General features: G+C 35.4%; 1 protein-coding gene across 1 annotated transcript; it reads right to left on the bottom strand.

Annotated features, from left to right (window-relative positions):
• Positions 1–368: 368 nt before the first annotated feature.
• LOC145740050 (uncharacterized) lies at positions 369–13,574 on the bottom strand. Its single transcript, XM_081995378.1, has 13 exons — positions 13,319–13,574; positions 11,751–11,884; positions 11,573–11,687; positions 11,287–11,525; positions 11,149–11,233; positions 11,022–11,088; positions 10,911–10,959; positions 4,473–4,694; positions 4,339–4,422; positions 4,200–4,285; positions 3,702–4,139; positions 1,381–1,440; positions 369–602 (listed from the first exon to the last, which is right to left on the bottom strand). The coding sequence occupies exons 1-13, from the start codon at positions 13,422–13,424 to the stop codon at positions 581–583; spliced, it is 1,707 nt and encodes a 568-aa protein (XP_081851504.1). The 5' UTR covers positions 13,425–13,574; the 3' UTR covers positions 369–580.
• Positions 13,575–13,600: the final 26 nt, after the last annotated feature.

Genomic DNA, 13,600 nt, shown 5'->3' with positions numbered 1-13,600 from the left:
GCGGGCCGTTTTTCGAAAATTAACAGTTTACACTCTGATTATCGCAGACATGTAAAACGAGCAACGAACACAACGAAATGAATGTATGTGATACTTTTTACATTACTAAAATTCAAAATATTGGAATCAAAAATAGATGGTACTAAACCATATTCGTCGACTCGACTGCCATTGATTGAGAATCGATAAATTAAAATTCGTCCCCAAAAGATAACTTTGTAAGTTTTGCTGTCTCTAAGAAAATTGTACGGATTTTGAAACCCGAACTGTTTAAATAGAACATTTCTTCAATTTAATCAAAATATTTTCTAGCTAAATGAATACCTAGTTTTTACGCAACACACAGAAGCAAATAACAATCAAATCCCTCAATGAATATAACTTTATTAATCTAATATAATCGTACATAAATAACGTTAGATGCGACAGTAAAGAAGTAGGTACGTAAATCATGACAAAGTGTTGAACCAATAATGCATAAGAGAAGAATTATCACCGTACAATTATCAAAATCAATCAATGGACTATTAGCTAAACCACAAAACTACTCAAACACAAACAACAGTCTTTTCTGGGGGCTTCAAAACATCCGTCGCATTTTGCTGAAAAACAGACACTGTCATTTAATAGCCAGAATTGTATTGAAACTTTCACATGCGTGACTTAAAAATGCACTTTTAACACGAATACCAAGCATACAATATTTTTTCCACAAACGCATTAAAAATTTCAATGATTCTTGATACATATTTGAGAAATTCTTGAACAGTCAAACCAGTTTTATTTTTCAATAATTTCATAATGACCATTGCCCTCAAAAATAAATTTGTTTGAAAGCTGGCATCCAATTTAAAAGCATTTTGTGAATATGCTTTTCATAATATCAACGTCGCATAATAGTAAGGCCGAGACTACCCAACTCCATAGACATAGTCGTAACTTAATTTTTGTTCATAACAACCCATAGTAAACAAAGTAGTCCAGGTAAGTTTATGATTACGATTATGATTAAGAAGATGTGTAAACCATGCCTTATTTATACAAGTGACTTAAACCAGTACCTTAAAACGATATTTTTAATAGTTCAGTAGCGTGTTAAATGTTTAGTTTATAATGCGTTTGTAAAAAAAACTGTTTATGTTAATACAGGGCGAATTGGCGGTATAATTTTCTTGGAGTAAGTGTACTCATTCTTATCTTATGATTTTAAAGATGACAACTGCTTTCAACTTTGATATTTACATAATTTGTTGGTGGTTCTGCGTGTGTACTGCGTTACTTTCACCCTGTATTTTTTGTTATTGTAGGTAATCACCCAAATAAACGGTAATACAATGTATTTAGTGTACAGACGCAACTACTAAATATCGTTACCCTTACCAGACGAGTGAAGTTTCTTTCAAGTTTTTGGGTCTAGCTGCTCTTGGTGGCCTTCGAGATCTGCATAAAAAAATTAAACAAAAATGTAGGATGATTGTTTTCAAGTAAACGAGAATAATTAATCATATGTTATCCCAACACCTTCCTAATTTATCAAGTAAAATCATACTTATTTATTAAAAATACAGTGTTACTATAAAACCCACTTAAATGATCCCCTTGTACTGTTCTCGCGGTCTGAGTTTACCCGTGCGTCATCCCCCTGTGATTTAGAAATAGACATGCATTATTGACTTCATCCTTGTCTATTGTTCACTATCAGAAAGGGTAAATATAGTCGGATTTTTACCTTTTGAGAATGACGTCATCTTTTTACATCTTTGTTTCTCGCATATCAAACATGTGAAATAAACAATTTTAACAAAAAAGGCACGTTATTAATTTTGTCATCTTGTCAAATTAAAAACGTTGACATTTACTGTCACTTTGATATAAACAAATATCAAACGTATAAAAATGATGCGCTACAATGAGCAAGCCCAAATGCTAATTCTAAATGTGCTGCTTTTTTTGGAGTACGAAAAGAAACAGTTTCCAGATGTCATCCCAATTGATCATCATTCACTTCTGAACACACTAATTTTTCAAAGCATTTGTAGGTTAAAACTTGTGATCTAATTCCAGACATGCGTGTTTTTTCACCTGCATGACGTCATTCTCAAAGGGTAAAAATTTGACTATATCTAAGTGAATGTCTTCCAAAAAAAACATTTACTGATTAGCGCTTCTATTTCAGTCATTGTCAGTTTGACAACCATCGAAATTTATTTGATTTGTTTACTATTAATTCTTTTCCGTTTCTTTGTGTTGTTAATCATTTATAAAGTTTTCTATTTACCACACCACCACAGTTCTTTTAAGAGCTATTGTTTCTACGCTTTTAACATTCTGTAAGTACTTTCATAATATTATTATTAATATTTTTATTTTTTTTATGTCGGCTGTCACGATCTAACCAAAATTGGCACAATTACTAACCTGTTTTGAAAAAAAAGTAGGAGTGTCTATTATGGTTTTTATTTAGCCATTTGGTTTTTCCTAAATTCGGAATTACTTACGATTACAGTATTTTTTTAGAAAATGCCTGGAAAAATTTTCCACAGACAAGCCCAGCAGTTAATTCTTAACCTTTGTGAATATTTTGAATTGGAAAAAACCAATGGAGGACCTTTAGAAGCTTTATCATCTGTTCAGGAAGAAAATAAGAAATTTTAAGACCTTACATATTCTTACTGATGTATTTTTTGATACTAGAAGGTTGCAGCTGCTTTGAAAATTTCCCGCAAAACTGTTTATTCGATTCGGAAAAAGCAAGCAAGTAATCTTATGATTTCCTCACCTAGAAAACGTAAATCGAGATGTTATCGACGGGCCAAGACCACTGGTTTATCTGAAAGCATTAAAATGGATGTTCGAAATACATTATATGTTATGTACAACGATAGTATGTTAATAATAGTAAAATATATCTACTTTTGTAAGAAACATCTATTAACATTTCATTGTTTCCAGAGACTGAGATTTTTGGGTTGCATTATAGATTTTTCATAAAAATTTCTTCAAACATATTAATAATAAAGTCATAGAAAAAATAAAATAAGCGTCTAAAATGTTTTCCAGCGGGTTTAAAATAAAATTAGTGGATTGCAATCTGAAAATGAGATATGAGATACTACAGCATCACTCAGAATGTCTTATTGAATTTTTAATTTGTTGTATTTATTTTAGAGAAACATGTAATCATCCAGAACCTAAATCAAGAGCTTATAGTTAAAGAAATACTACATATTGGTGATACATCTTTGCGAATTTTGGTAAATAAATTAGGTTTCAAATTTAGACGGAATTCTATGATCCAAACGTGGACTTCTCATAAATAAAAAATGTTATTTCGATCAAGATATTTTTGATTTGCTTTGGTATAAAATACACGGGTAAACTCACTCCGCGAGAATAGAATCTTACTTGCTGTGCCTGACAATCTGGCATTTCAAGTGATAACTGACAAAATAGTTTTAGAGTTCCTGCTCGACTTTTTGAATAAAATATGCGTAATTCATATTTTTCTTGTGAAGAGTATACGAGTACATATTTAAATCAATGTGCATTATTCAGTAAAGCTGAATTACTTTGAAAATGGCAACACTAAACTGAGCTATAGTCTTTTAAAGTCCGCTTATTTATAGTATATTTTATTACTAGAACACAAACGCAGAATGCGTGCGTGAAACGAAACCAAAGTAGTAGTCGTGTAAACTTACCCTGCACTAATAGACTCTTCATTATCCTGTTGTTCCGACGAATCTGGAGAAATCACCTTGGACAGTCTTATCTGAATATCTTTAATCGTTTCGTGATCAATCTTAGCCCGTTTCGCTGGCATATTTGGACTTTTATTATTAGATTTCGAAACTTTACGATTCGTTTTACTCCTCGGTTTGGAACTTTGTTGAGGCTTTTCGTTTTCTTCTTCTTCTGCTGAAGCAGTTCTTGTATCCATATGTTCCAACTTTTCCAACACTACGGTAGGCGAGTTAAGCACAAAATTGAATGTGGACGTCGTTGCAACGTTGCTAGACCGCGCGGTTAAAGGCGAACTATCACCGTTGTGAAATGAATCTGCACTTTGACGTTTCGTCTTTCTTTTAGTTCTTTTCGTAACAGTTGAAGCTCTGATAGGTGACAATCCATCCGGATCCCTATACAAAAAAAACCAACTAAAAAACTTCAAGTAATACAACAATACGATCAAAAATTACTCTGCCAAAATAGCCAGTCGTGAACTCCCTTTGTCAATGTCCCCTAAAACTGACATAGAAGGTGTAGGAATGCGACTTTCAAACCTCTAAAACCAAAAACCACATACAAACAAGCAAATTTAGTTAAATCATAACCTACCGACAGACTTCCTTCAATATTAACACTCGGCGTCACTACAGCACTTTGAATTTCGTTTGAACTAACTTTGAGTTCATCCAGATCCTAAAAGTACAAAACTAAATATCACCAAAACACACAAAAAATACGGTTACCCCGTAAGGACTTATCGTTCCCAATCTGGTCGAATTACCCTTGGGTGAGAACACCATAATGTCCGTTCTAAGTCTTCCACCCATCAATTGATTTTCTATTAAAGTCGTTTCGATGTTTAAGTAAGTGTTGTCGGCCACGCTGGCTTCTATTGAAGTTCTGGTGTTATTTTGCGTTTCCAGCGCCATGTCCTGGTCTGATAATCGACTCAAAAAAATTCTGACCTAAAACAAAGTAAGAAAATCGATAACGCTTTATTAAGTAATATAAATTGGTTAGAGAGCTTGTTATTTCCAATGTAAATAGATTTGTTTTCAGAAACATTTCCATTCTTCTCATATTTTTTATTAATGTTGCTTTCACCTTGCTCTTTACCATTGTTTGCTGCTGCTAACACATCTTTGTAAAATTTTAACAATTTTCCATTTTGTTAAAATTACTTAATGGCATTTATTAAAAATAATACGATTTAGCACATCTTACCTTAGATGAAGAGTTAACAGAAACAGAAATACAGCAGGTTAAAGGTATTTTTTTAAAAAACTTGCGATCCACTTGGAGTTTCTTGCTTAAATTAGGTATTTGAGGATGCCAAATTTGACTATTTACTAAGTTTTAAGCCAGCTTATAGTGGACACAATCCACAAAAAATGATTTGTTTTAAAATCGCTCTAGCTTTATTCTGGTAAAACGAAGTAACAACTGAAATCGAAATATCTGTTATCCAATATTTTCTTAACAAAAAAGGTATACTTAGTTGGTCTAAGATCAACAGTTTTCGAGATATTTGCACCTAAAGAATTCGGTGCTATACATGATTGCAATTTGTGATCTTCTTGGATGATGAAGTTTAGCTCACTTCTCATTGCAAATGAGAAATTACTTAAATACAAATTTTCCGAATCATTGAAATGATCGGGAAAGCCAAAGTTCCAATTTTAATCCAGATCTCCTCCAGATCTTTGTGTATGGAAAATGGGAATACCTGAAGCCTTTTGTGTTTTAAGAAATGATAGATAACTGAGATAAATTATTAATTAAAATTCAAAATGCTGTTGAGATACTTTGGAACAATAATAAACATATTTCAACCACAACTTCTTTAAAATTTTCTCATAAATGCATTGAGCTGAATACTTTAATTGCAATACGTTTTTTGGTTAGAAAATATTGGTAAACTTGGCTATCCCGGGAAAAAGGTTGATTTTAAAGCGAATTATTTTCTGCACTTGCTTAAAACTGACTTGATAATATTGTTACGATTTTCCCGTGGATTCACACAAAGTCAATTTAACTCAACAATTGACAAATTTATTTACACTTCAAAACACTCCGTACAATAATTAACACAGCTACTAAAAACACTACTACAATTCCACAATTACTTCGCTATTTAAACTTTACCGCGTTCCCAAATTCACTAATCCACTACTTCTACTAACTACGCCGTCGTCAACGCCGCTTCTTTTATATTCGCAAACCACGTTCTAGAATGACCGCGAAACGCTTCGTGATTTGCCTCGATTCTTCCAGGTATGCCGCTTCCTAAGTGTGGCCTACTTTAATACGCGCCCGGCCAGATATTGCGGCGCATCGGTTTCATGGAGTATCGAGCATAGTAGGCCCAAACCGTAACACTGCCCCCCTCTTAAAGCTGATCGTCCCGATCCGCTTCATCTAGTCCCTGGTATTTCTTGAGTCTGTCCAGATGGACAATTTTCATCTTGCCTTTGGGGCTGCGTTGTACTCTGTATGTGACGTCGTTTAACCTTTTTACCACATTGTAAGGTCCCTCCCAGTGTCGTTGCCATCTTTGACTTAATCCTTTGCTCCTCCTGGGTTGAAACATCCACACAGCATCACCTTCCTTATAATTGCCACCAGTTGGTCTGTGGTCCCGTGTCATCTTCATACGGTCGTTGTTTGGTTTCATCTTCTCTCTCTCAGGTTCCCGAATTGTGATGGATTCCTTCTGTAACGAACACTGGTCACACCGTTTACACCATTCCTCAACGTCCTTTCTGAAGTTAATCCAGTAAAACCGATCTCTTATTCTAGCCAAAGTCTGGTTTACTCCAAAGTGTCCTCCTCCGCGACTGTCATGTAGTTCTCGCAGCACATTCTCTTTGCAGGAATTGGGCACTATTGTTTGGTAAACAAAGCGTTTTCCGTCTGGACTTTCCCATTTGCGAGTAATTAAGTCATCTCGCAGTCGAAGCGAATTCCACTGCAACCAGTAACCCCTTACTGTTGGTCCATATCTGGAAATCTGTTGCCAATCCGGTTTCAAATCCTTCTCCAACCATCTTCTGATTACTGTCAAATCAGAGTCTGAGCGCTGCCCTTTTATTATGTCCTCCTTAGAAACGCAGCTCTTCATTCTTTTTGTAGCCCCTTTATCTGTCACCATCGCGATTTGACCAATCCTCCAACCATTATGAATTTGTCCTTTCCGATACCTTAAGTCACTATCCAAAGCTTGACGATCCTCTACATATCGCGGTAAATGTCCGTCCGGGTTCTTCATTTCCTGCTCCTGGTTACGCCAGTTCTGCGGGGTCGGTAAACGAGACTGCTGTCTGCAATTCCATTGGTAATGTCCTTTACGTCCACAAATATAACATGTAATGTTTCTTTTAGCAGAGGAGTTCCGGTGATTTGTTCTGATGTCCTGGTTTCGTCGACACTGTGGGTTTGGAGAACAAGACCGCTGTCTGCAATTCCTTCTAATGTGTCCCGTACGTCCGCATCGATAACACTCCACTCTCGTGATCGGACGTGACCGTTCTAACTGTCTGGACTGACCATTTGCTGATGCTGCCATTTGTTGCACTAATTGGCCGACCATTGATTCAATTTTATTTATTGATGTAGCAACATGATCGGCTGGCGGTTCTCTTTCCTCTTGAATAGGCTCTGGCTTTAAATCATTGCACGCAGCTTCAATTTCCAGCGCTCGAACCAGTAATTCGCTGTTGTTGCTCCCTTTGAACATCTTCAGCCATTTCTTCACCTCCAGATCTCGAATCCCATCTACAAAATACTGTGCCACAAGTTCTTCTTGGATTTCATCCGGGACGGCTGGGTAAGCCAGATGCACAAGGCGACGAATTTCGGTTTCAAACTCTTCTAGATTTTCACCAGTTTTCTGCTGTCTTGCCATTAATTGCGTTCGATACAGTCCTTTCTTATGTTGATCCCCATAACGACGTTCTAATGCAGCTACTAATGCGTCATAGTTGCTTTGTTGGGCGATAGGCAGAGTCTGTAACAGCTCCAATGCAGGTCCTCGTAATGCCACCACCAGTGCTACAGCCTTTTCCTCGTTACTCCATCTATTTGCATTTGCAGCGGCCTCAAATTGGAGTTGGTACGTTGCCCATGAAGTTTGACCGTCGTATGTGGGAGGCTTGATCTTGTTGAGCCCGTTTCCGGTGATCACTGTAGAGCTGGCTCCTCTGCTGTCAATTTTCTGCTCTAAGTCACGTAACTTTATCTCGACATCATTCTGAATTTTATTAATGTCCTCCCGAACATCGTTCTGAATTTTATTAATGTCCTCCCGAACATCGTCTAATTTTACCTGAACGTCATACTCCATCTTTTTGAGACTATGGGATACATACTCTTGGATTTCTGTTTTGGTCCCCGCTAGACCGTTCAATATTTCTACGTTACGTTTTTCTTGCCGCTCTCTGTCTTCTTCTTTGTCTTGTTGTCGAATTCTTTCTTGTTCTTCCTTGTCTTGTTGTCGAATCCTTTCTTGTTCTTCCTTCTCTTGTTGTCGAATCCTTTCTTGTTCTTGTCGAATCCTTTCTTGTTCTTCCTTGTCTTGTTGTCGAATCCTTTCATGTTTTTCCTCTTGTTTTTCAAGCATTGCCATAATAGCTGCAAATTGGGCCTCCATGTTTGCACTTTGACGTCTTGTTACTGGCATAAAATAAATTTAACACACCACTGTTCCGAAAATATCTAGTCCGGTTCTGAACACAAGTCTCTAACCCGAAATTTAGTTCCAATTCACGTCGCACTAAAGTCTGATCGCACTTCTGACACCAATTGTTACGATTTTCCCGTGGATTCACACAAAGTCAGTTTAACTCAACAATTGACAAATTTATTTACACTTCAAACACTCCGTACAATAATTAACACAGCTACTAAAAACACTACTACAATTCCACAATTACTTCGCTATTTAAACTTTACCGCGTTCCCAAATTCACTAATCCACTACTTCTACTAACTACGCCGTCGTCAACGCCGCTTCTTTTATATTCGCAAACCACGTTCTAGAATGACCGCGAAACGCTTCGTGATTTGCCTCGATTCTTCCAGGTATGCCGCTTCCTAAGTGTGGCCTACTTTAATACGCGCCCGGCCAGATATTGCGGCGCATCGGTTTCATGGAGTATCGAGCATAGTAGGCCCAAACCGTAACAATATAATTTAACATCATCAAAAACCCCCAAATATCCAGTTTTACCAAAAAACTCCAAGTTTTTCGTCAGTTATTTAAGAAAGTCCATTTCAAAAAAAATAACTTTGACCCCCTGTACTTCTGTTTCTATTAACTTTTCGTCAGAGGTAAGTTGTGGTAAATCGAATTATTTTGGTTCCAGAAATCCGGCATTGAATTATTTATCATTACTTATGAAACACCATGTATAGTATTCATAATGGCCGCATCTGTTTTCACGCTCCATGGAGTGAGCAGAGCGTTTTGACGTCATGATGACGAAATTTGGCAAAACCATAATTTGACCACCTGTCAAATTACGTCATTGTCAAAAACGCTCTGCTCACTCCATGGAGCGTGAAAACAGATGCGGCCATAGTTTGAAAGGACAGTCAAGGACAAAATCCACTTGAAACAAGAAAAAGACTGTTTTAAGCACATTTTCGGAATTCTTATTACATTTTCTATCCAATAACATAAAAAAAGCTACGAAATTTGGTAGTCAGGAAGAAAAACGGTGTCAAAATTTGAACTGGCAAAAACACAGTTTGAAAGGACAGTCAAGGACAAAATCGCTGGTAAAATCCACTTGAAATAAGAAAAAGACTGTTTTAAGCACATTTTCGGAATTCTTATTACATTTTCTATCCAATAACATAAAAAAAGCTACGAAATTTGGTACAGTCAGGAAGAAAAACGGTGTCAAAATTTGAACTGGCAAAAACACAGTTTGAAAGGACAGTCAAGGACAAAATCGCTGGTAAAATCCACTTGAAATAAGAAAAAGACTGTTTTAAGCACATTTTCGGAATTCTTATTACATTTTCTATCCAATAACATAAAAAAAGCTACGAAATTTGGTACAGTCAGGAAGAAAAACGGTGTCAAAATTTGAACTGGCAAAAACACAGTTTGAAAGGACAGTCAAGGACAAAATCGCTGGTAAAATCCACTTGAAATAAGCAACAGACTGTTTTAAGCACATTTTTCGAATCTGCATTAAATTTCCTATCCAATAACTTGAAAAAACATTACAAAATTTAGTATAATCAGTGGTGTTCAAAGTTTGAACTGCCGGTTAAAAACGGTAGATTGAATACAAAAACAAAAACAGGAAAACGGTAGAAGATCCACAAAAACGGTAGACCTGGCAACATTGAATACAATAATGACTAATTTAATGCGAGTAACAGTGTATAAACACCAAGTCAATTCCAGTAATGCACTTCAGGGCGCTTTTTCCTTTGTCTATCTGCTTGAACAGCCCACAATTCAGAGAACAGAAATGTTTTAACTTGGTTTTCTGGAGAATAAGCGAGCACAATACGCGAATAACTTTTCACGGGCATACATCACAAAATGTTTGTCAAAAAGTCGAGATATAATATGCAAAATTATTTTGGTGTTACTTAATGAAGCAATTTGGGAACAGTTACTTTTAACAAAATTTAATATCATAGTCTGGAGTCTCCAGAATTATCGAATATAAACAGCTTGAGTCATGTTAATACTCTGTTCAGTTCAAATGATGTTCAGGCATAGTGAAAAGGAACAATGCCTTATATGAAGACTTTTCTAGACTATTTCCAGAAGCAAAAAGGGCCTTAAAAAACTTGTTTGATTTAAATTGCTAGAATCCTCTAGGGTCATTTTAAAAGTGTCTCTAAAATGCTTCCGAGAACCTTCTAAAAAGCCTCTACAAGTGTTTTAAACCATTCCAGAATTGTTTTAAATTGTCAGGGGTTTTTTGGGCAAATTTGAATCTGCAAAGGACATCTAAATGCCACTGACAACGTTCTAAAAAGCGCCAGTGGCATCTACAAGTGTTGTAAACCTTATAAGAATTGTTTAAAAATGACTAAAAACTGTCGTATATATCGGTAAACACAGTTAATTACCGACATACGTTTTTTCACTAAACAGACTACATCTTTATTATATTCTCATACTCTCTGTTATTTATTAGCAGAAATGAACTTACCTCACCAATACTGCCAGCTCTAGACTCTTCCAGAATTGTACTCAATCCACTAAAATAATAACCAATTTATTAAAATTATTCTGATTAATTCAGTCCAAAACTTTTCCTCACTTTGATGGGCTTGACTGTACTTGTGCAGGTTCATTTTCCTCACCACCAGAATCCATCATTTCAGCCACTAAAAAAATAATAGTCAACCGGACGACGTTCAAAGTTTTCGCTTCCAAATACAACTTACATTCTGGATTACTGTCACTTACGTTGAAAGAGTCTTCTGCTCGACTCAAACCTCGTTGCACCCTAACATTTTGAATGTGGTTATCCTAAAAATTCATATTTTTTATATACAAAATACAAACTCTGTCTTATGTACTACTTCATCTTGGGTGTCTTCTGCCGAATCATCATCATCACCATCGTCATCCGGCAGTATGGTCCTAAATGGATTATACTCACGACTGCCACTTGAAGTAGAGGGTAAACAACTTTCAGCCACAGAGTCATTACGGCTTCCAGACATTCGAGTTAAAGATATAGTGGGATTCATGAGAACAGTTCCGTTAACTGTATGCGGCTTTACTGGTTGAGTAACCGCTTTGGTTTTTGGTGTCAGTCCTAAAGAGATTTATCAGCAAAAGTTAAAAAAAAAAACTGTGACTTACTCATAGTTGTGGCACTATTTTCGCTAATTTTTACGAATAAATTTGCAATTTCCATAACGGAGGGAGTACAATTTTTTAGCTCTGACATCATATTTTTGTATGCAGATCCTTGAGACTACAAATACACATTGAAAAAAGAAAGCATGTATTATGGTTTATGTTTTATGTAATAACCTACCTGATGCTGTGCTTGCAGTTCGACTAAGTCCCTTCTCAGCTTTAAACTTTCCCTGTTTAATTCATAATAATCATGAGTTAGTTTTGCATATGCTTTGATTAACTCTGCATTTTTGGTTTTTAAAGCTAATAGTTCTGGAAAAAAAAACATAAAAAGTCTGATGGTTCAAAAATAAGATTTTTTTTTAAATTACAAAGGCCGTCAAAATCTAGAAATTTCCTTTCCCGAAATTTAGGGAAAAACTGGTGTTTGCTCATATATGATTTCACTAAATTTAGAAAAAAACTTGCACCTTGCATTTGTGGTGCACCACCCTCTAAGACTTAAAATAAGGAAGTTATAAAATCATAATTTGCCTGCATATCTGCAGAGTGGCATAAAAAAGAACACTAATTCTAACTTGGTAATATACAAGGTGTTCCACAAAAAAATGCGTTATATTTCAGGGTTTGATAGTGCATCAAAAAATAACCTATCTTTGGTCTATTGTTATGTGTTGAAAAGGGGGTTCGTACCGTAGAAGAAAGACAATAGTAGTCATGGTTTATTTTTTATTAAAAGAAGAGCCTTAGGCACTAACCAGGGGTGTGTACAGATCTGATAGCCCTTCGGTTATGCCAGTAAGAGAAACCCGGCAACTACATGCACTGGGTACTTATTAGGCGCATGTTCAAGTTAAGTAAATTAAAAAAAATGAATTTTTTTACATTCAAAATTTGAAAAAAGTACAACATACAATTTTTTTTTAGAGGTTAAGGTTATCCTGATATACCAAGAAACATGCAGTGCCCCCCTACCAGTTTTTTTTCAATAAAAATTCTTTCTAATAATAAACAGCATTGAAATTTTATTATTGAGTTTCAGGAAGCTTACATGGTCTTATTTTTAACTTACATTTTTATTATTTACTCAAAAAATCATTGTACCAGTAAGTAACAAGACTTTACATGGGAAGTGCACAGTTGATTTAGATTAGCCAACCAAAAAAATACATAAGTATTACATATTGTTAACCATTTGCGATAATGTCTTGTAGTCATACCAGTAAATATTTAATGTTTATGTATTTGTAGCTACTCTATAAGTTTTTTCTCACAACTTTGTCAAGAATAACACCATACACTCTTTCATACAGTTTGCATGCAAAATGGACCCAGCTTGATTCAGCTAATGGACTGAGACGATACATATTCTAGTGGACCAGTTAGAAAAATATTGCTTCAGCCTTCAATTAGCCTATATAAAATGATTACATTTTTAGAAAATTAAACAGGGTGTGATCAATAACAAGTTTGGTTGGTTTTTAAATATTGCAATCACTCTTTAATAAAAATCCATACTTTATGAAAAGGTAACATGTGTGGTCACAATAAATATAATAATAAAAAAATAGTCAGCACACTAGACCCAAATATTAAAAAAAACAATTTTTTCATCAAATTCCTGTCAGTGAGTGGTTTAATGGTTAATTCAGATGTAAGAAAAAGAAATTCAAGTTCTATTGGACTTTTTGGAATCTCAGAAAAACTGGGTTTCTGATGCTTGGAAATGAACAATTAATTATTTACCAAGTTCCATTTGAATTGAGTTGTTTGATTTGAGATCCGGTTCCCTATTCTGGTTTCTGTTCTCACAGCTATTCTTTGGGCCTTTAGCACCTGCTGATTTGCCCATTTTTCCGCTGTAATCACTTAAATCAAATTACATATATCCAAATATTTAAATGCCCCGGATATTTAAATTTTTAAATTTCTCTCTGATTGGAAACTTTTTATTTTTTCGGCTTTCTTAAACATCAACATCATTTTATTGGCAGATTGACGGTTATAAAAATGGCCGAATGACAACTG

Source organism: Ips typographus, linkage group LG1 (genome assembly GCF_016097725.1).
Source record: "Ips typographus isolate SLU linkage group LG1, UJ_Ityp_2.0, whole genome shotgun sequence".
NCBI classification, from domain to species: domain Eukaryota; kingdom Metazoa; phylum Arthropoda; class Insecta; order Coleoptera; family Curculionidae; genus Ips; species Ips typographus.
This window is presented reverse-complemented; position numbering and strand designations above follow the sequence as displayed.